Below are 22,093 nucleotides of genomic sequence, written 5' to 3'. Positions count from 1 at the left end.
GTGCATATGTGCCACATTACGCGGGCATGAGCGGCTACATGGATATTTATGCATGTAGCCGTCGGGTACGTACCGGTTGTTCCTGTTCTTCTTGTTCTTCTTGTTCAACCAGTTCCTATGATCCTGGACCCTCCACGAGGCGCCCCACAAAATCGCATGCAATGAAGGGTTAGTCCGTTTTGAGCTATATCCTGGCCCTCCTGGTTGCACCACGCTGGCGGTAGCTATTTTGGTCTCCCGACTCGATTGCAGCCTCGCCAATACAAAGTTCTGGAGCGCTTTGTGCACAGACCTGAACCCGTTGTTCTCCATTCTGTGCCTCTGAAGTGTATCAAGTTCTCGGTCCACAGCCAAGACCCAGACTCAGGCCGCCCAATCACTCAGCCCAGCCCCCTCGCACCACGGCTTAGTCATCGCCAGCGCCCCCCCGGACCCACCCAGTGGCCGCCTGTGATTGGTGGTCCACAGGGGCCCTTGCCCTTTATCGCAGCCCGTTATCGCCAACCTTTGGATCGATCGTGCTGGAGCCATAGTTAACACACGCTGGCGATTCGACTTGATTTTGGTGGAGAGGGCTAGCTGATTCAACGTTAGTTAAGCTGGGCCCAGTCTAATAGCGCAGCACTGACTTTTCTTCCACATCCGTTTTATCGTGCGAGCCTATCAATCAGGCTATCAATCAAGCCATATTCTGCTCCATATTCCGCTTCCCTTCTCCATTTCACTCCATCGTCACCGTTCGTCCCTCTTTAATTCTTCACCATTCCGTCCCAATCTGACCCGGCAGGCCCCTCCTCTACAGACCTTTCATCTACGGTACCGCCCACGACGACTGCTGCTTCCACTTTGCATCTCGGAGGAGGGAGCAACCATCACTACACCGACGACGTCGAGCTTGCACCGCTCGACTTCCGTCGCGAGACCCAACCCTCGCCCCGACAGGTTCTCCAGGAACAGAAACGACGCGACAAGAAGCAGCGGCTTCTACAAAACGACGAAATGCGCTTCTCGCACAGCATCCAGTTCAATGCCGTGCCCGATTGGAGCAGTCATTACATTGCCTACAGCAATTTGAAGAAGCTGTCAGTCTCCCCCCTCCCCCCGCCGCGCCTTTCTTGGGCCTAAGCTCCAGTACTGACCCTCACTCTATAGCATCTACTCCCTGGAAAAGAGCTCCCATCTGGCAGCTGGCGGTGACTCCGAGTCGCGGCCCCTAATCTCGCGCGAAGAGCCCGAAGTTGTCTTCTCGCGCGCCCTCGATGTCGAACTCGAAAAGATTTCATCCTTCTTTGTCGCCAAGGAGGGCGAGCTGGACGATGAAATGAGCCAGGTCCTCCACGATGCCGACAACTACGACCAAGAAGCTGCCGAGCAGCTTGAAGATGCCCGCAACCCGAACGACAGCGAACGGCGCCGCCTGCGCACTGGAAGCATTGGCAGCATCCGCTCTCAAGACGAATATGCCGCCGAGGACTCGGATGAACGCGACTCAGATGACGAAACCACTGGCCTGAACAAGTCTCGCTTGGGCCTCGGCCGCCGCCGCACTGCACCGACGAATCCCATGCACTCATCCATGCACACTGCTACCGACATTACGGCTTCAACTGAAATCACCCGCTCGTGGCGCCGCACAAGCACGGCCATGGACGAATTCAACGAGCGAAGCTTCCTCTATTCGTCGGGCATTCTCCTTAAAAAGCGCATCATCAGCCTGTACGTGCAACTGTGCGAGCTCAAGTCCTATGTACAACTCAACAAGACGGGTTTCCGCAAAGTCCTTAAGAAGTTCGACAAGATTCTCGACAAGAAGCTGCGTGAGCAGTACATGACCAAAACTGTCGAGCCAGCATACCCCTTCCGCCCCGAGGCGTTGGAGGCCCTGGAAACACGTATTCGTCGCATGGAGGAAGCCTATGCCGAGATTGTTACCAAGAGCAATATTGAGCTGGCACGCAAGGACCTCCGCTCACATCTTCGTGAACACGTCGTCTGGGAGCGAAACACGGTGTGGCGAGACATGATTGGTATGGAACGCCGTGCTGAAGCCGCCAGTCTCGGCAAAACGCTTCTTGGCCCTGATTCTGCGAGCCGCCGTCTGCAAGGCGACGATGACAAGATGCCAACCAAGAAACAGCTGCGCACGCCGTTTGGCCGTTACCAACTTCCAGCTTGGCTTATTAGTAGCACCATGGTCACGTTATTAGTATCCATGTTCTTATTTGCAGCGCTGCTCGTCATCCCCATCATGGAAAAGCCTGAGCAACAAAACTGCCTGGCAATGCTGGTGTTTGTCTCAGTGCTGTGGGCAACCGAGGCCATCCCACTTTTTGTTACATCATTAATGATTCCCTTCCTCTGTGTCATCCTCCGTGTGGTTCTATCAGACGACGCCAAGCAACACCGTCTGTCTGCCAAAGAAACGACCTCCTACATCTTCTCTGCCATGTGGACCCCCGTCATTATGCTTCTGCTGGGAGGCTTCGCTCTGGCTGCTGCGCTGTCCAAGTGCGCGATTGACAAGCGCCTCGCGACATTCGTCCTCAGCAAAGCTGGCACTAAGCCTAGCACCGTGCTGCTGGCCAACATGTTTGTGGCCGCCTTTGCCTCTATGCTCATCAGCAACGTTGCTGCTCCTGTTCTATGCTTCTCTATCATTGAGCCAATGCTGCGCACGCTGCCTTCAGACTCAAACATGTCCAAGGCTGTCATCATGGGCATCGCCTTGTCTTCAAACATTGGCGGTATGCTTTCGCCCATTGCGTCGCCGCAGAATGTAGTCGCCATGGGCATCATGCAGCCAGCGCCCACGTGGATCCAGTGGTTCTTCATCGTCATTCCCGTGGGCATTGTTTCCATTCTCCTTATTTGGGTGCTGCTCATTGTCTCATTCAACCCAGGAAAGAACACCACCATCAGCCCGATCCGCTCGGTGCGGGAGAGCTTTACTGGTGTGCAGTGGTTTGTTGCAATTGTCACTATGTGCACCATTGGTCTCTGGTGTGCTAGTAAGAGTCTGGAGTCCATGTTTGGCGACATGGGCGTCATTGCCATTATCCCAATCGTACTCTTCTTCGGCATTGGCATTCTGACCAAAGAGGATTTCAACAACTTCCCCTGGACCATCATTATTCTTGCTGCTGGAGGCCTGTCGCTGGGTAAGGCTGTCAAATCTTCCGGTCTCCTAGACACCCTTGCCCATCTTGTTTCCGAGGGCGTCGAGGGCATGAGCATCTACGGTGTGCTGATTGTCTTTTCTACTCTGATTCTCATCATTGCCACTTTTATCAGCCACACGGTGGCTGCGCTGATTGTGCTGCCTCTGGTCTACGATGTTGGAATCGAAATGGATACGCCGGCTCCCAACCTGTTGGTTATGGCCGGTGTCCTGATGTGCAGTGCTGCTATGGGTCTGCCCACAAGCGGCTTCCCCAACATGAGTAAGTTTTGTCCAATCCCGGTCCCTCGGCCATTCAGACGCTGTATTTCTGGCATGCATACTAATAGTAACCTCTTCTCTAGCGGCAATCATGAAGGAGGACGCCACCGGTCAACGCTACCTGCAGGTAAAACATTTCATCAGCAGAGGCGTCCCAAGCTCAATCCTGTCGTTGATGGTGGTGTTGTCATTGGGCTATGGCCTGATGAAGGTAGCAAACTTGGATTAACTATTGCTCATATTCTTTTCTTTTGTGTGTTTGACTGGTTATCCGGTTTGGGGCTGTGGGTTAAATTAATGATAGATCTAGATTCATCCATCTCCATGGTTGTCAATGTCGATGTGTTTGATACCCAGTGTATTGTATTCTGATGTTTAACTTGAGTAGTTAGTTTCTTGGTTTGTCGGTTGTTGTTTATGAAATCGAATCGGCCATGTTTTCCCCATAGTTGAGTTGTTCTTTAGAGATATACGTAGCTCTTCTACCAATAAGCGGAGCGCTCCAGTATCAGGCCCTCCATCCACCACCAACCAGCCTTGTCACCAAGTTCTTGACACTTCAGCTCGGTGGCAACCTTCCCAGTACATCTTTCATCCTCGAAAACACCGCATCTCACCACTATTTTCAGTTTTGTATTTCCTGGCTGTTTCTCTCACATTCTCATTGCATCGCGCTTCAACGCCACGCAACCATGGCTTCGGTAAGCCGGCCGTCTTTCGGTCTCTCTGCAATCCTAACCGACCGTTTTCTGTGACTTCTTTCTGACCAGTCTACCGTCTTTTTCTCATATAGCACGGCATCGCCCGCTCAGAGCGCGTCCGGACGGAAGAACAGCGCCAACAGGATCTTATCAAGATTTATAAGTATCAACAGCTCGAGAATGACGTCCGCTCCAGGGTAAGTCGCATGGCCCTACTCTTACTCTGGGCTAGCATGACAAACACAACCCTTGAACCCTTGATATGACCCTAGTAAAGGCATTGTCTGCGGTTAGGGTCTGATGTCATCGCCCAGTATCCCCATCCCCATCCCCGATCTCCAAGATGGTTGCATGTTCCACCCGCCAGTAAGACACAACATGGGCCTGTTATGCGATGCATGCTGCACGGACTATCTCCCACATTGCTGCCGCTGGTTCTTTTGATTTCCCTTGCTCGACAAAAAGACTCACTCGTCCACTCAAATCTCACCTACCACCCACCCACCTACCTACCACACGCGCCACGGCTGATGTACGTCCGGCTCACATGATCCCATGATTTTAACTCTCATCCTTTCATGGGTACACCTAGGCTCAATCTCAAGACTTCTCCATTGAAACCTTTGACCTAACAACACGTCTTCTTCGCCTCAATCCCGAATACTACACAATATGGAACGTGCGCCGGCGATGCATAACCTCGCGCTTATTATCCGAACTGTGGGCTGGCTTCTCCTCCTCGATGGAATTGCCGACTTCATCGCCGATTCCCACAACATCTCCCTCTACCGCCGACTTCTCCAAGTCATCGTCCCGCGAGACCCAATGCAGCCCCAAATGCCAACCGACTGGGAAGCCTGGTACAACAGCTGACGGGCCAGCTACCGAATCCCCCGGCCTAACCGCTCCCCATAAACAAGACCTCTACATACTCAAGATGGAACTTGTTTTCACAATCCCCCTGCTCATGGACTTTCCCAAGTGCTATTGGATCTGGGATCACCGTATTTGGGCTCTGGAGCAAACTATCAAACGACTTCCTGCCGAGATTGCGCGCACGGTATGGGAGGAAGAGCTTGCCCTAGACAGCAAGATGCTCATACGCGATCGCCGGAATTTCCATGCCTGGGGCTATCGTCAAAAGCTCACAGAGCGGCTGGAGAGTGCTGAGCTTCTTGGCTCCAGCATGGCTGAGGCCGAATTTGATTATACCACGCTAATGATCAATGCGGACCTCTCTAATTTCTCAGCGTGGCACCGTCGAGCAATGCTGATCCCGCGGATTCTAGCAGAGCGCACTGCAAGTGATCTAGACCGCCTCTATTTTCTAGACCGAGGTGAGAGAATGAATGTTGCGGCCCAACAGGGCCAGCACAGCATGACTTTGCAAACTAACTCAACCGCGTGTAGAATTTCATCTTGCCCACGACGCGCTTAATGTGGGCCCTGAAGACCAGTCCCTCTGGTACTACCATCAGATCCTTATGCTGAACGTACTGTCTTCTGATCCCAAGAAGTCGTTTGCACCTCGCCTCTCCGTTGACGAAGCATGCAGTTTTGTCGAGGAGGAGCTAGAGTTCATACACGACCTTCGGCAAGACTTTGACGACGTCAAGTGGATCCACGAAGCTTTGTTGGAGTACACGCCGTATGTCGCCAAGATCCAGGGCCGCGAACTCAAGGATGACGAGAAGGCGGAGCTTGCCAAGTACCTCGACAAGCTGGAGAAGCTCGATCCGATGCGGAACGGCCGGTGGAAGGATACTAGAAAGTCTCTCGGCCTCTAAGACGCTTAGAAGCCTGTCAGTGTGTCTGTTTATGTATTTATAAAGTATCGATTATAAACCGGCAAACATGGTACGATTGGGGATTCTGCCGCCCAGGCCATTGTCGCTGTCACAAATGCTCTCCTCTTGTATCCAGGGTTAGGGTTCAGTTGATTAACCCCACTTGACACTATCCCAAAAGTGACTCTCTCCCAGTGGCCGACGCCCGCGGGAAATCTGGCGAGCTTCAGTTTCTTTTGCAAGAATTGAACAGCTTAAAACATAAGATCTCTCTCTTCCTTTTTCTACTTTAGCATGTCGTTCATCACGGTTGCAGCTGCGACGCTACCCAGCGTGCCGCTAGACTTTGGCGTACGTACACAACAGTATCTCATCCGTCTGCAAACTTGACATTATCTACCACTAAAACTTCACGGCTCCAAGTGGTAGAATCGGTTCGTTGTACTAATCATGATGCGGGCTTTATAGGGCAACAAGGCGCGCATCCTCGAGTCTATCCGCGTGGCCAAGGAAAAGGGGGCGTTGCTGCGGACCGGCCCGGAACTAGTAAGTCGGCCTGGCCCCTTGTCTGTGGGCATGGTGATCTTGACTTAGCTGACACTACGACAGGAAGTCCCTGGCTATGGATGTCTGGACCATCATCTTGAGGTACATATAAACACTAGTGAAGCAGTTCCTGGTCTGCTAGTGACCTGTTAACACTGCAGCTTAGGGCGACACCTTTCTCCACAGCTGGGAGGTTGTCGCTGAGATCATATCGGACCCGATTTGCAAGGACATGCTGATTGACTTGGGCCTGGGCGTGCGCCACCGCAACGTGCAAGTTGTCCCTCTTTTCCGGCGCCGACATCTGCGGTGTTTCTATCTCCCCTATGGCTCTCTAGACCGCGCTATCTAACACCACTTGACCACCAGCCGCTACAACTGTCGCGTCTTCTGCACATATAAGAAGATCTTCCTCATCCGGCCCAAGATGTCGCTGGCCAATGACGGGTTGTACCGCGAAACGCGCCACTTTACCGCGTGGGTCAAGCCGCGCACCACCGAGACGTACTACCTGGAATCCATCATCCGCGACGTCACGGGCCAGGCGAGCGTGCCCATTGGCGACGTCGTGTTGTCAACGCCCGACACGGCCATTGGATGTGAGACTTGCGAGGAACTGTTTACTGTGAGTTGGTCCTTGTGAATTATTCAGTGAAAGAGAGAAAAAGAAATGTTGTACTGACGAGGAGGTGCAGCCTTTGAACCCTTCAACCTACATGGGTCTGAACGGCGTGGAAATCATTCTCAATTCTAGTGCCTCGCATGCGGAACTGCGCAAACTGGAAACTCGTCTGAATCTTATCACCAACTCAACTCGCAAGCTGGGCGGTGTCTATGTCTACGCCAATGCCAGCGGTGTCGGTACGTATGGTTCTTATCCAAGTTTTCGCCCCCCCCCCCCCCGCCATGTGACTGACACTCCCTTTTTTCAGATGGCGATGCCCGTATGATGTTTGACGGCTCATCCATGGTTATCTGCAACGGCGGAGTACTTGCTCAGAGCGCTCAGTACTCTCTGGTAAGTCAGAACGTGACTATGACAAAAGATTCTCTCAGGGGAAGCATTAGATTAAAACACTAACGCCAACAGCGCCCTGTCGATGTCATCACCGCCACCATCGACATAGAAGAAGTACGCAGCTTCCGCGCCGGCTGCTCACGCAACGTCCAAGGCGCGGAGCAGCCCGATATTCCCCGCGTGGAATGCGACCTGAAGCTCGCCCGCCACGCAGACGAAATCTACCTCTCCGACGACCTGCACAAGTCACACGCCCAGGCCCTGCGGCTGCTCGACCCGATGGAGGAAATGCACATGGCCGAAGCCGTGTACCTCTGGCAGTACCTGTCGCGCACCAACTCGCCCGGCTACTTCCTCGCGCTGTCCGGCGGTCTGGATAGCGCGACGGTCGCGCTGTTTGTCTACGGCATGGCCCAGGTAGTCCTCAAGAGCATCCAGAGCGGCGAGACGACAACGCTGGAGGACCTCAGACGCGTTACGGGCGAGCCCGAATTTATGCCAACGAGCGCGCGGGAAATCATGGCTCACATCCTGCATACGTGCTACATGGGCACCGAGCACAGCAGCGACGAAACGCGGCTGAGAGCAAAGAACCTAGCCGAAGCTATCGGCTGCGTCCACTCGGAGATCAAGATTGATAATGCCGTTGCGGCTCACGAGGACATTATCCACCAAGCTCTCGACTTCAAGCCCAAGTTTGCCGTGCACGGTGGGTCCAGAGCTGTAAGTCCGCCGGCCCCTGGTCGTCCTACCCACCGGTCCAGCCCCTGTACTAACAGTTCTTGTAGGAAAACCTCGCCAAGCAGAATATCCAAGCCCGGAACCGCATGATTGTAGCCTACGAGCTTGCCGCTCTGTCAACCACTTCCCGAAACACTAACCGTGCTGGAGCGAGCATGCTCGTCCTGAGCTCAGCCAACGTTGACGAAGCTCTCCGTGGCTATCTGACCAAGTACGACTGCTCGTCAGCCGACATCTCACCGCTAGGCAGCGTGTCCAAAAATGACGCCAAAGACTTCCTGCGGTGGGCCAAGAAGACGTGGGAGATGCCTCTAGTTGGCGTACGTATATCCCCTCCCTCCCCCAGACCCCGACTCTAGCATTGACTAATACGCACCCAGGAATTCATCGAGGCGACCCCCAGCGCCGAACTCCTCCCGCTCTCCGCCGGCGTACAGAGTGACGAGTCCGAGGGCGAAATGGGCCTGACCTACGCCGAGCTCAGCGTCTTTGGCATCATGCGCAACGTCCACCGTCTCGGCCCCTGGAGCTGCTACCTGCGCCTGCTGGGCGAGTGGAAGGAGCGTCCGGGCTTTGGCCCGCGCGAGATTGCCGCCCGCGTCTTGCGCTTCTACCGCTTCTACGCCATGAACCGCCACAAGGCCACCGTCCTGACCCCTAGCATCCATCTGTCAGCGTATAACCCCGACGACAACCGCCACGATCTACGCCCCTTTTTGTACGTCGTCTCGTGGCCGTGGCAGGCGGCCAAGATTGAGGCGCACGTGAGAGAGTTGGAGGCCAAGATTGCGGCGAAGAATGAGAACTAGAAATAGAAATAGGAAAATAGGATTTGATTTGAGTGTCTTTATTCCAGCTAACTACTTGTGAGGAATACTGGTTAAACTAGAGTACAAAAAGACAATATTGTTGAGTTGATGTAAGGGTACAAGGGTAGCACGTGACCAAGATCACGTGTCGTAAGGACCCACAGCATCCCACGACATGGGAATATAAAGCAAGGCTTCGGGCATGGAAGGGAATAGGAGTTGATAGTTGAAAGGATAACGATTTACTAATTTATTCGCCCTACCCCAAAAGATATTTATGATCAACTTTAGGGTTAATGATATCAACAGACCCTAAACTAGGAGGGATGATCAAAAAGGTAAACATGAATCACCCGAAGATGAACCGACAACGACAGGATTCGAACCTGTGAGGGCGAACCCATATGATTTCTAGTCATACCCTTTAACCACTCAGGCACGTTGCCTACTTGCTAGTTGTTGAAAAAATGATAAATATCTGAGTATTTAAAGTGTTTGTTTTGCCTGGCTTTTGAAAAAAAAATCACGTCACTTATACAGACGCTGAGCTTCTTCATTCCCAAGAGCTCGGAACCGACAAGGCCTCCTGGTCTCGCTTTAGCAGGTGAAGGATTTCCGGATCGCCCATGCCATGCCTTGTCTTGCCAGGGCAGCCGCCTGTGCGAGAAACACGTGAGCTGGCAGAGCCGCACTTAGAATGTGGTACATGGCCCTGCGGGCTACGATTTTTGTTCTGCGTGAGTCGTGCACGGCTGCTGATGGTGTTCCAGAGACACCAGTCTTCATTCTTTTTCTTCACTCTCCTCTCAGGCGAGTACAAGCAGGGGGGAGGGAGGGGGGAAGGGCAGACGAGAATTAAGCGTCACACGAGCTCGGAACGCCCCTGGCTGGCCCGTCAGCCGAATCCCGAAAGTTGGCCGCAGCACTATGGGTTTTGCTCGGCGAGACAATGGGAGGGAGGAAAGGCGCGACAAGTGGAAAACTAAGCCGAACGCGGCATGGGGCATGTCAGCTGTGAGCGAGCCGGCCTATTGGCCAGGCCAGGGAACAAGCAAAATAAGAAGAGAAAAAATCGGGAAATACCAGCGGGCAGACGCTTGGTAGCTGTGGCTGATCGGCAGCGAGGTTTCCAGGCGAGGCCCACACGAGGAGGCTATACCCGCGTTATACCCAGAGTCATGGCTTGGCGGTTGACGTTGGACAGCGTTCCAGAGCCTAGTCCAGGGCGATGGGCCAGCTTACTGGTGCTACATGTATTATGTCAAAGGTCTTCTCCGGCTAGCCGAACTGAGCCCGATAGACCACCGGGGCTCGTGGCTTTGTGCCAGGTGAGGTCTAGTCGTGACTGGCTCGGCGGCATGGCGCTTGTAACTCGGTGTAAGCTACGGGAAGGGAAGATAAAGACCACCTGAGGAAGATAAATAGCAGTGGTGCGCCGCTTGTCGAGAAGCTTGTGGTGTTGACATCACAGCCTTGCTTGTCACTGTTGTTTGTGTCTTGCACCTTCTCTTTCCCCCGTTTAATCTTTGGATATAGACCTTGCATTGCTCCTTTTTCTTTTTCTTATATACCCGTAATGGAGCCCACTTCCCACGCATCTGCCGGTTCTGCTGTTGTCGAAGACGACACCCCAGACATGCCCCCAATGGCGTCTCACCTCCACCGTTCAGGATCACGCACCTCACACACAACGCACACCACACACCACTCCCTCGGCTCGGCTCTCAGTCATAAACAGACCTACGACCCAGAGAACGACCCAAACCTTCCATACCGCACGGTATCGGCTGCAGCTAACCTCGATGAGTACCGCCACGAGGTACCCAAGGGTCAGCTACGCGGCCCGCCCATCCCGGGCAGTCCTGGGCGCTATTACAAGCTGGTGGCCTTCGAGCCAAACGATCCAGAGAACCCGAAGAACTGGAGCAAGGCGTTTCGCTGGTACTGTACCATGGTTGTGGCGGTCACGTGCTTTGTGGTTGCTTTCTCATCATCGGTTATCACACCTGGAATCAGCGGTGTGATGGAGAGATTCGACGTCAGTAGAGAAGTGGCACTATTGACTATCACGGTGTTCGTGGTCGGCTTTGGTGTTGGTAAGTGAACAACAGACTGTAATCAAGTCTTCAAAAACCGTATGCTAATCAATTAGGCCCTATGGTATTCGCGCCGCTGTCTGAAATCTACGGCCGTCGGATTGTCTAGTAAGTTGTCTCAAGGTATACCAAACATTGTGCGATTTCAACTAACTCCTTTTCCAGCGCCATAACACTTTTTGTCGCCGTAATTTTCATCATTCCTTGCGCCGTCGCCACCAACATCACGACTCTCATTGTATGTCGCGCAATCGACGGCATCGCCTTCTCGGCGCCCATGACGCTGGTCGGCGGTACACTAGCCGACATGTGGAAAAATGAAGAGCGCGCCGTGCCCATGGCTGCCTTTTCCGCCGCGCCGTTCCTTGGGCCCGCCATAGGCCCCCTGGTCGGCGGCTACCTGTACGACGGGTCGTCGTGGCGCTGGCTGTACTACATCCAAATCATCATGGCCGGCATCATCTGGGTGCTCATCACCTTCACCATGCCCGAGACCTACACGCCGACAATCCTGGCTCGCCGCGCTGAGAGACTCCGCAGGGAAACGGGTAGCGAGGAATGGGTTACGGAGCAGGAACTCGACAAGCGGCCGATTGGCGAGACGCTCGTCGTGTTCATTCTGCGCCCGTTTCGACTGCTATTTGGCGAGCTGATTGTGCTGTTGATCTCGCTTTACATGTCGGTGCTCTACGGCCTACTGTACATGTTCTTTATTGCCTTCCCAATTGTCTATGGCAAGGGTAAAGGATACTCTAATGGCACCACGGGCCTCATGTTCATCCCGCTGGCCGTTGGCGTTCTTCTCTCGGCCTTATGCTCGCCCATCGTAAACAAGCACTATATCAAGCTGTCCGCAAAACACAACGGCCGCCCTCCTGCTGAGGTCCGTCTGATTCCCATGATGTGCTCGTGCTGGTTCATTCCCGTCGGCCTGTTCGTTTTTGCCTGGACCTCGTACCCGCGGCTATCGTGGGTTGGCCCGGCCCTGGGCGGATTCCCCGTCGGCTTCGGTTTCATCTTCCTGTACAACTCGGCCAACAACTACCTCGTCGACTCATACCAGCACCAGGCCGCCTCTGTGCTTGCCGCCAAGACGTTTATCCGCTCAATCTGGGGCGCCAGCTGCGTCCTCTTCACAGGCCAGATGTACGACCGCCTTGGGGACCAGTGGGCGTCGTCCCTGCTGGCCTTTTTGGCTCTAGCTTGCTGTCTGATTCCATTCCTGTTTTGGATGTATGGCGCCCGCATCCGCGCCAGCTCAAAGTACGCGTATATCGAACCTGATGAGGTGCCCGGAGCTCTTGACGAGGAAAAGGCTCGCCCTATCAACACAAGCGTGCCGGTATCTGTGCCTGCTCATCATCAACGCAGTGGCAGCGTGAGCAGCCGTTCCGGACCGAGCTCGACCATTGTTAACGAGCCGCATGCGGAAGCTTAGTCAGAGTCTGCACAGTCGCGAGGACTTTTCCGGGCGAACTTGGCATTTAGTTTGGGCGAAAGACATAGTCCTGTCCGCCCTTGAGTTTTTGCTTGTGTTTGTGAAACGTTAAAGAGTTGGCCTTTTGCACTTAGATTTCTATTCTTCACAGTTACACAAATCAGTATTAGTAATACATTAGTCATAATCAATCATAGCAAAGAAGCAAAAAGTCGCGAGCGAAGTCTGAAGACCTGAACAAGGAGGTATCTGAACTCCCCGCGGGACTCGAACCCGCAACCTTCAGATTAGAAGTCTGACGCCCTACCATTGGGCTAGGGGAGCGCTGTCACTGACTGAGATATTAGAAATAGAGAAATCTGGTGCTATATTGGGAAACGATGGCCGTTTTTTTTTTTCTGTTCTCTTCTCCACCCATTCGACCAGTGAACCCTGGGACACGGCGTAAAAATAAACAACAAAAAATCTTTTTGTTTTTTTTTTGCTGCTCATAGCGGAGTGTGGACCACTGATTCTTCGGGGCTTGGGGATGGTGCGCCATCCAGAACACACAGAAACGATGGGCGTGTCGAGCGGAGGACTTTAAATTTCCGTCCGGTGACCAATCCTGCGTCGTCTGATCTTGGGGATTTGTGTAGACGTTAAACATAGTCAAGTCAAGTCAAGTTTCCTTTTGCGAATGGCTCGGACAATTGAGAATCAGAAAGCAGCTGTATAGATCAAGATAGTCACAAACACTCTTGTATGAAGCTTGCGGCAGTATGACTCAGATCTAAGGCTACTCATTGCAGGCGTCCTTGGTGAGTCCAGGATATCAGGCCATGTAACGTATCAGCAATGAGTGAAGTGATGTGGTGACGATCACATGGGAGAGGAGCCAGCGGAGACAAGAGTCCACGGTGAGTACATGCTTGTAAGCCCACACAATGCACTACACTCTACAACGTGTTTGGATGCCGGTGCCCGAGACAAAGAGACTTTACCACGAAGGACATGGGTTCACGAAGATAGGGAGTTGGGCTGCACAAAGCTTGGTCATGCAAGCAGGTATGGACTTGTATGCACGACGCCAGCAGCCGTAGGAAGCGGTTGCGGCTACGCTATGCTGCGGCGCAGCGAGAAACATGGAAACATACAAGCACGTATGCTCGTCCGTGGCATAATCATCATCCACTGACTGATAGATGGCACGGCCTTTAGCATGGGCAGGCAAAGGTGTGTACACCAAACCCGGCTGCATATCAGAGGATCAGAGGTTAACACACCACACACGACAATGACGACGTCTGGTCGTCGCAGAGGTGTGACATGTATGGTTGGCTGCTTCTACTTGTACTTGTAAATAAATGCCTTGCAGCCTTATCCAAGCCGGCTGGCTGGGCCTTTGCTGTCGCATAAAGCCGCATAAAGCAACGATCAGCAGCCGGGAGGGGAGGGAACAAGGCAGGGGGGGGGGCTCCTTGTTTTTGTCTTCCTGTGTGCGTGTGCGTCGTTCTAGGCAGACTTACACGTACATTCAAGTGCCGGCGTTTCCATTGTCATTCATGATTATCGCTGCAGCATTAATAAAGACTCCTCACTTGGACTTGGCAAGATATTATCATGGGCGAGGACAACGCGTGGGGTTCACAGGGGAGGCACAGCCCAGACCCGCACGGCAACATGCCAGGATGCTCAGCCTGCTATTCAGTCTTTCTGTATCGAGTGATTCGACAAGCAAAGATTGCCAGTCCCTGGTGGTGGCAATCGTCATTCTGAGGGCGTGGGCGGTTATGATCCACATTCCCGGACATCCTGGAGCTGGACTCAGAAATACAGCAGGAAACTGGTGGTGATCGACGACAGGTAGTTAAAAAAAAGTACATGCGACGTACAACGTAGGTTGTATGTTTTATTGTTGTCTGCAGCCCACCCCGTGTTGTGTCTTCTATGACATGTCGGGCAGCAAGCCAATGCCACTTGAAGAATCATGACGAGTGCGTGGCCAGTTTCGGGAAGTAATTGGCGGCGGTGAGTAGACGGATGGGAGGGTGTCAAGGTTTGCAAGCAGATAATCAAGTAGCTAGCTACAAGTAAAAGAGACTTGTATGTCCTGGTCCCTTGCTTGATAATATGGAAATAGACGGACGGGGTGCCGGTAGTGCCAGCACTAGTGGCAGTACTAGTGCTAGTACTAGTTGGTAGTTAGTTATAGTTATACATACAATCTGGACAGAACAAGCCCGCACAGCCGCACAGAGTAGAGTGTAGACTGGCCCCAGGCAGGTCCGGCTCACGTCGGAAGCAGTTTTCCCCGTTGAGCATAGCATGAAGTGCAAGAACGGCCAGCAAGGGCTGACAAAGCCGGGGCTGTTTGTTGCTTGGCTGCTTGGCTGCTTGTATAGCTTCGTTGACGTCGTTACATTGGGAAAATACACATCTGACATGCACATGCAAAACACCAGCAGTACAGCAGCCCTGTGTGCCCGCTTACTCACATGCGCATACATGAAGATATAAGCACAAGCACACAGGCACAAGCATAGTTACAGAGGGTTACAGGAGCAAACTTGGTGAAATCTTCACTCGTTATATAACAGTCGTCTCGCAGCGTGGAGAGGCAGAGTTGCCGGCTGGTGGTGCAGTAGGTAGGTGGGAAGGTAGTACACACATAATATTTGTACTGGTACCTACCTACCTGTACTTGTCTCTCCCGGTAACTGCCTGCTTGGTTGGCCCGGGCCTCTTCTCTTTCTCGCAAACTCCAAGCACGGGACAAGCAATCTGGGCAAGTACAAGTACGCACGTAAGGAAGTTGCTTTGTTAGGCCTGAGCCTGCCTTTTGTTTTTCTCCTCCTTCTTCTTCCTCTTCTTCTCTGCAGGCACTAGCGTTGTGCAACTGTCACTAAATTCTGGTCCATGTCTGTAGTTAAACCATTTTTGAGCTTCCTCAATTAACTCTTGGCCTTTTATTCTTGCGCCTTTGTCACCATGGCGCGCGGCACTAGTCTCAGAAACAATGTCCAGCGTCCGGCTTCCAGAATCCAACATCCAACTTGCAGTGCAATATGTATCACCACTGTATAGCTAGGGGTTTGGCTTTTGTTTCTGCCCGCCCATCCCAGCTCCGTTTGGAGCCAGCTCTTGTGCCTACTCTTTCTTTTGTTCGTGTCTTGTTTTGCTTTGTAAGTGTGGATTGAAGTTTCCTTGTCTCCCTGCCGATCTGCGCCTGGCCGGTTACTGCTCCCCCGCGTCACTCCTGTTCCATCATGTTCTGTGCCGCGCCATCAAAAGTCTAGATTCCGGTCTGCCCCCTCATGATTTCCATGGCTCTCATTGGCCGCATTCCTTTACTTTTCTCGAAAACTCCACTGATTGGAGCGACAGACCTAAACGACGACGAGAGAAGGAGGAGGACGGGGCCACAAGCACAACCCGGGAGCTTCAGCCGAGCTGAGGGCAAGTATATATGTAATATATGTATGTACAGGTACAAGACTTGCCCAAGTATGTGCCAGTACACAAACCCGACAACGACGGACGACAGCCATCTCCATAACTATCCACTAACTATCCGGTATCTGCTATGTCTCCAGGGCCTGATCCACTAAAGCTATAGGTGTCTGTCAGGGGGTGAGGCGGGGGATGCGGGGGTCGCGTCACTGCTAAAGCCTGCCTTTTTGAGCGTGAAAGATGTAGCTGATACTTGATACTTCCAACTAGTAGCTAATGATAGCTGACTACATAGGTGCGACAGTACATACATACGTGTGTACATATATACATAGTTATATATTGCACATAGCAGGCCGGCCAGCTTGTTATGCGTACAGCTAAGCGGGCAACTTTGGGGGCCCACCCTGCTACCCTGCTACCCTGCCACGCATCATTGCACCCCATTCCGCTCTTGTTGCGTTCGGCGCTTTGCTGGATTCAGTGCCATGAGCCGTGTCTGCATACTTGTCTCCGGGCGGGCTGATCTCGTTCGGCAGACGGGAAATGAAGAGATGTAGCAACACCGAGCCCCGTGCCAGCACCAGAGCCCAAGCAGTACACATGTAGGTAGGGAGGGTAGAGGTAGAGCCTTGTTTTGTCTTGTCTTGTTGCTCGCACCATGAGCCCTCAAACCATCCATGGCGTGTTGTGCTGTGCGGTGCGGTGCCGAAATATACACCATGACCCCATAACCCATAAGCTTCGTTTTGTCTAACTATAGCCTGTAGACTAACTCGTTACTCCGTTTCTTTTCTCAGGGCCCCCCTCCCCTCTCTTCCCCACCCCCTTGTCTGGTGTTCTGGCTCTCTCGCTCTCTCTTTTTCTCTCTCCACCCACAGATGCGACTCTAAAGACCATCCCAGTCTGTCATGCAAGTACGAATAGCTCGACCATGTACTGACCTGTACTATAGCTCATTAGATTCTGCCAGTCTGGTGGCACATTCTGCGGAGCTGGTGGTCCATGTGCTTCTATGTTCTGGATTGGATGGCTTGGGTGTGCTAGCAAAAGTACAACCATAGTTAACGATACACTGTGCAAATAGCATCTTGAAAAAAAAAAAAAACATTGACTGGATGAATGTAGATGTGTATGTTTTCGGTTCTTTCCCTCCTCTCCCCGCGCGCAATTACTATACGGGCAAGCGAGTGTCCTTTCTGTTCTTGTTGCAATTTTGCAAGTACCGGTACAAGAAGCCTCCACCTACCAAGTCCAGGCAGGCCAAGTAAGGCAAGTACCTGCCTGCTACTGGCCTGCCTTCTCTTCTGCTCTTCAACTCCTTCTCGCTTCTCTCTTTTTCTTGTCTCACTCACATATATCCGCCGACTTGTACAGACCTATATCAACGCCATTTTATCGTTCACGCCCGACTCTCACACCCCTCCCTCCTTTGTTTTCTGTGGTGTGACTGGTGAAAATGAATGACGGCCTTCAAAATGAAATACTTTTTTTTTGCACTCACCTACCTCATCAACTCAACACCCGTCCGTCGCAAATGTTGTTCAGGCGAGTAAATAAATACAAGACAGACGACACTTCCCTCGAAAAAAGACGGAATAAATCAACGACACAAATTGGTAGTTGCATATAACTCTCCAGGTGCTGCCTGTACTCATACCGTAACTGCCTCCTGCAAGCCACAACACCACCTTCCCTTTGTCCTCGCGCCAAAACTGTCTCTTCTCTGTCGAGACTCCAGCCGGCCTCTTTTCTTCTCTTCTTCTTTTCTTTTCTCTTCTTGCTTCTCCTTCCGTCTCTTTGCCTCTCTGGCTTTGCCTCTCCGACTCTCTGGCCTTGCCTCTGTGGTGGCCCTGGCCCTACCTCCCAACTGCCTGCCACTTTAACTTGGACTTGGACTTTGCCTAAATTCTTTATCGCGCTCCCACTCTCGGACGGCACAACCTCCTTCCCTTTTTCTTTTTTTTTTTTTTTTTTCCTTCTTCGCCCTTCCTCTGTGCTTCTTTTCATTTTCCGTATCGAGAAATTGCTTCCTTGGTCTCTCCTTCCCTTTCTTGATAAACTCCGCTCCTCATCGCCATCCGGCCAAGTCCGTCTCCTTCGCCTTGATATTCATCTTCGCTTTCTCCCCGCCGGTCCGTGCAGCTCGGCTGTCGGCTCCCCAAGCCAAGCCCTTCCTTTTTTTTATTTTCTCTTCTTCTTCTCCTTCTTCCATTGCTGCTTCGACTCTCCGGTTTTCGCTTTCTTTTCCCTTTCCATACCTTTTTCTTGCATCTCCCTCACATATCCAGCCTTCCGCCTCGCCATCCAATTTGACATCACCACCACCACTGCTTCCTCCGCCCAGATCATAGCTTGCAATCCTGCCGCCTCTCTCTTAATCTCCGCAACTACCACTCTCCAAGTACAGGTCCTTCGTTTTCTAGACGGCCGTACATCCTAATGCGCCAAGCCCTTCCAACATGGAGGTCACATTCATGACCATGAACGGTATGTCCCTTGTACAAGTAACTGCGTACACAAGTACTACTTGTAGCGCACTCACTAGCAAAGCCAACCTGGTCAACTCCATCCCTCCCTTTTAACCTCCACACTTCGGCCTCTCTTCAACCCTAGCCGGACCACCTCGCCTGGCAGTCTAATCTTGCATTCTATCCTTCCACTCTCTCCTTCTACCCTCTCCCCCACCCTCTCCCCCCCCTCTCCTTCTACTCCCAACTAACCACCACCACCAGATCTCACTGAAAAGTGCAGAATCATCTTTGCCACAGACTCTGTTCAGGACATTCTCGGATACACTCCCGAAGAAGCCCAACACCGCTCTGCTTTCGACTTTATCCATCCCGCCGAGCTAGAAACCGCACGGCGCGTCTACAGCAGAGCCATCTTGCTGGATAAAGCTTCCGTTCTACACACCCTGCATCTCCTGGACAAGAATGGCAACTATGTCAAATGCGAGTGCTCCTTTACCGTTGTCAAGGACGTGCTAGTATCTCGCATTGGTTTGTATGAGCACACTCCCAAGAGCGAGCGTAAGTTACCCTCTCTCTACACCCATGGCCACACTAGTCTGACCCCCATGAATCAGGTCGCGCACACGATGCTCCTCGCATCCGCCAGCTCTTCAAATGCTCAGCCAAAGACCCCATGTATCACATGCTTGAGCAGCTGTCTCCCAAGTACAAGATGCCGCCGACGGTCCGAGAGCCACGGGCCTTTCTCATTCTCAATCGCTTCACTCGCACCCTCACCATCCTGTTCGCCACCGAGTCCGTCTTCGACATCATAGGCCTCACCGCTGACGAGATCACCAACGAAAGCTTCTACAAGTTCATCCATCCGAGCTGTTTGTCCGAGTCCATCGGCTGTCTTGAAAACGCCAAGGCAAACGACTCCCTTGCCTACCTGCGTTTCTTGTATTACCATCCTCGAATGGACGACGACCAGAATTTCCAGGAAGATAGTTATGACGAATACAGCTACGACGATAATGACTGTCACGACTATGAATACGACGATTACAGATACCATGACTACACTAACGAAACACACGGCATCCGCCGCTCCATCGAAGACACCATACCCATGCAGAGCCGCAACGACAGCAGCAGTAATGCAGCACCAATCAAATCAGAATCCTCCCCCTCTCCCAAACGACGTCGCCTGCAGAATACTGCCTGGCGCTCCGCCACGTCATATCCGCCATCCTCCGCCATCAATCCATCTTCAGCCATTCCCGAGGTCCTCGGCGCCATGGAAGCCGAAGGCGAGTCGTCGTGGCTTTCTCGCCCGGCCCGCCGTCGCCGCAGTAGTCCGCGGCAATTGCATTCGATAGAAGTCGAAGCCGTCATCTCATGCACGTCGGATGGCGTCGGCGTTGTCATCCGTCGGGCACGGCCCCCGATACCAACAGCACAGCCACTAAGACCACCACCACCACCCGGCTACAGCCGCGATATTGCTGCGAGTCCGTATGGCTCCGATCATCGCATGAGCCCTTTGTACGATGCGCCAGACAACATGTACACTTTCCAGCCCCAGCTTATGCCACCCGAAGACAGCGACCTGGATCCAGCAAGAGATCAGTACAACAGAATCACCAGGTAAACTTGGAGACTTGGGTTTGGCTAGTTATAACGAGATGCGTGTATTTGTGTATTTGGGAGGTTGTTCGCGAAACTACATGTTCATTATTTCCATCAAAATCATTGCCAGGGAATGCCCCTGGTGGGCTAATACACGATCCTGTTTGCTTGCATGGAGGCTCTTGACATTGAATGTATCACGGGTGTGTATGTGTATATTTGTACTTGGATTTGGACTTGGAGACATTGGTAAGAATATTTGGCTTGGTAATAAGCTTAGTTTTCTGTCAGCTCTAAGCCTAGATTCGTATTATTGTCCCGTTTTGCGTGAGATTTTGACAATGTCGTTCTTCTTTTTTGTGCAATGCAGGAGCACAAGGGTCAGGACTCACAGTGTGAAAAGTAGAACACACTATATGAACACACTGTCACGTCTTCCTTCCTATTACGCATCTCTATGGATCTCCAGATTCCCTGCCTCGCTTCACTGCTTTTGCTTGGAGCTTCTGACATTTTCGTTCTTTAATTTTTGCACCAAAAGTCCAATTGTCAATTCTCACCGACTAGCCTCGAGTGCCTCTTTTTTTTTACTTCGTCCTCCGCGCGCGCTAGTTTGATACTGGCCCATACATTTCCTCTTGGGCCCTCTGGTGGTTGTTTCACAAGTCCATCTACGTGTTCTCTGCCCGATTGATTTGCTTTAGCTAGAGCTTCCTTTCTGCTTCGGATATCAACATCCAGGCTGCCGCTATTGCCGAAACCGAAGGAGACATAATCTTCAGCGCCGTCGTGCCAATCACATCGCCTCGAACCAGCTTTGCAATTCGAGCTCACGAGTCAAGATGGCTCCGCCTGCCAGCAATAAAAAGCTCTATGAAGAGCCCACGATTGATGACGATGAGATGATTGACCCTGATGATGGTATGCGCTGCTTTCTGTCTCTTTCAGATGCTCCATGGAAAAAGAAACTTGTCTCTAACACAAAATCTTCCTCCCACAGCTGATCTCAACGACTTCGATGACCCTCTCGACACCCGGCCTCTCAACGGCCCCTCTTCTAGCAGCGCTGGCGCTTCGTCATCACACACCACGGGCGCCCCGATGCGCAGCGCCAACAGCGCCACTGGAAGCTATCTGACGTCCCGCATTGGCGGCGAGGACCGCCACGCCGCGCAAAACACCATCGACGAGTCGGTTTGGGCGACGCTGCGCCGCGACATGTTGGCCATCTGGGGCAAGATGCAGGAGGTGCTGTGGCCGCGATACATTCTGGGCGGCTCCATGTTCGAGTCGACCGACGGCCTGCGCGGCGCCTATGCAAACCTCCGTGAGGCCGGCATCACGGGTGCGCGCGACGAGATTGCGAGCCTGGCTGGCAGAGTCATGGACGCCGAGGCGTTGGTGTCCACGAACCACATGACGCCGGGTCTGCGCGACTGGGACCTTTGGGGCCCGCTCATCTTTTGTCTGGCCCTGAGCGTGTTGCTGAGTGTTCACGCTCGGCCTGAGCAGAGAGATGCCGTGTTCAGTGGCATCTTTGCCATGGTTTGGATTGGCGAGGCAGTCGTGACGCTGCAGATCCGCCTTCTGGGAGGCAGCATGTAAGTGTTTCCGAAGAAGACACAAAAAGAACAACAAAGGAAGCAAAAGTACTAACCATGATTATTTTTGGCGGATGAACAGATCATTTTCACAAAGCGTCTGTATCATCGGATACACTCTTTTCCCGCTTGTTATTGCTGCCCTACTGTCGGCTTTCCGCCTGTACTGGGCTGCCCGGATTCCCATCTACATATTCCTAGTTCTGTGGTCCATGGCAGCAGGAATCAGCATTCTGGCAGGATCTGGCGTTGTAAAGAACCGGGTGGCTCTGGCAGTCTACCCGCTGGTTGTGTTCTACATTGGCATTGGCTGTCTTTGCTTCATCAGTTAGAGGGGCAGGGCGACCACCAGTCAGTCCCGCCCAGCCCAGCCCAGCCCAGCCCGGTCTGGCTCGGCTTC

The 22,093-nt window shown here is 52.7% G+C and overlaps 6 protein-coding genes across 6 annotated transcripts; all 6 read left to right on the top strand.

Annotated features, from left to right (window-relative positions):
- Positions 1–161: 161 nt before the first annotated feature.
- On the top strand, positions 162–5,927 carry BROUX77_002766 (uncharacterized protein; the record flags this gene model as incomplete). Its single annotated transcript, XM_073747342.1, has 7 exons — positions 162–168; positions 803–1,082; positions 1,153–3,440; positions 3,523–3,650; positions 4,233–4,337; positions 4,733–5,477; positions 5,551–5,927. The coding sequence occupies 7 exons, from the start codon at positions 162–164 to the stop codon at positions 5,925–5,927; spliced, it is 3,930 nt and encodes a 1,309-aa protein (XP_073607848.1).
- Positions 5,928–6,221: 294 nt separating this feature from the next.
- BROUX77_002765 (uncharacterized protein) lies at positions 6,222–6,626 on the top strand (the record flags this gene model as incomplete). Its single annotated transcript, XM_073747341.1, has 3 exons — positions 6,222–6,278; positions 6,396–6,473; positions 6,537–6,626. The coding sequence occupies 3 exons, from the start codon at positions 6,222–6,224 to the stop codon at positions 6,624–6,626; spliced, it is 225 nt and encodes a 74-aa protein (XP_073607847.1).
- Positions 6,627–6,705: 79 nt separating this feature from the next.
- On the top strand, positions 6,706–9,041 carry BROUX77_002764 (uncharacterized protein; the record flags this gene model as incomplete). The annotated part of the gene is made up of 7 exons (XM_073747340.1): positions 6,706–6,746; positions 6,843–7,098; positions 7,169–7,334; positions 7,406–7,491; positions 7,564–8,214; positions 8,280–8,552; positions 8,613–9,041. 7 exons carry the CDS (start codon positions 6,706–6,708, stop codon positions 9,039–9,041), a joined length of 1,902 nt encoding a protein of 633 aa, XP_073607846.1.
- Positions 9,042–10,617: 1,576 nt separating this feature from the next.
- Positions 10,618–12,575, top strand: BROUX77_002763 (uncharacterized protein; the record flags this gene model as incomplete). The annotated part of the gene is made up of 3 exons (XM_073747339.1): positions 10,618–11,137; positions 11,194–11,245; positions 11,303–12,575. 3 exons carry the CDS (start codon positions 10,618–10,620, stop codon positions 12,573–12,575), a joined length of 1,845 nt encoding a protein of 614 aa, XP_073607845.1.
- A 5,894-nt stretch (positions 12,576–18,469) lies between these two features.
- BROUX77_002762 (uncharacterized protein) lies at positions 18,470–20,114 on the top strand (the record flags this gene model as incomplete). The annotated part of the gene is made up of 3 exons (XM_073747338.1): positions 18,470–18,497; positions 18,743–19,039; positions 19,096–20,114. The coding sequence occupies 3 exons, from the start codon at positions 18,470–18,472 to the stop codon at positions 20,112–20,114; spliced, it is 1,344 nt and encodes a 447-aa protein (XP_073607844.1).
- Positions 20,115–20,934: 820 nt separating this feature from the next.
- On the top strand, positions 20,935–22,025 carry BROUX77_002761 (uncharacterized protein; the record flags this gene model as incomplete). Its single annotated transcript, XM_073747337.1, has 3 exons — positions 20,935–21,013; positions 21,093–21,693; positions 21,776–22,025. The coding sequence occupies 3 exons, from the start codon at positions 20,935–20,937 to the stop codon at positions 22,023–22,025; spliced, it is 930 nt and encodes a 309-aa protein (XP_073607843.1).
- Positions 22,026–22,093: the final 68 nt, after the last annotated feature.

The sequence above is a fragment of the Berkeleyomyces rouxiae genome (genome assembly GCF_048999995.1).
Source record: "Berkeleyomyces rouxiae strain 22BRR77 chromosome Unknown BrBRR77_ptg000002l, whole genome shotgun sequence".
Classification (NCBI taxonomy): Eukaryota; Fungi; Ascomycota; class Sordariomycetes; order Microascales; family Ceratocystidaceae; genus Berkeleyomyces; species Berkeleyomyces rouxiae.
This window is presented reverse-complemented; position numbering and strand designations above follow the sequence as displayed.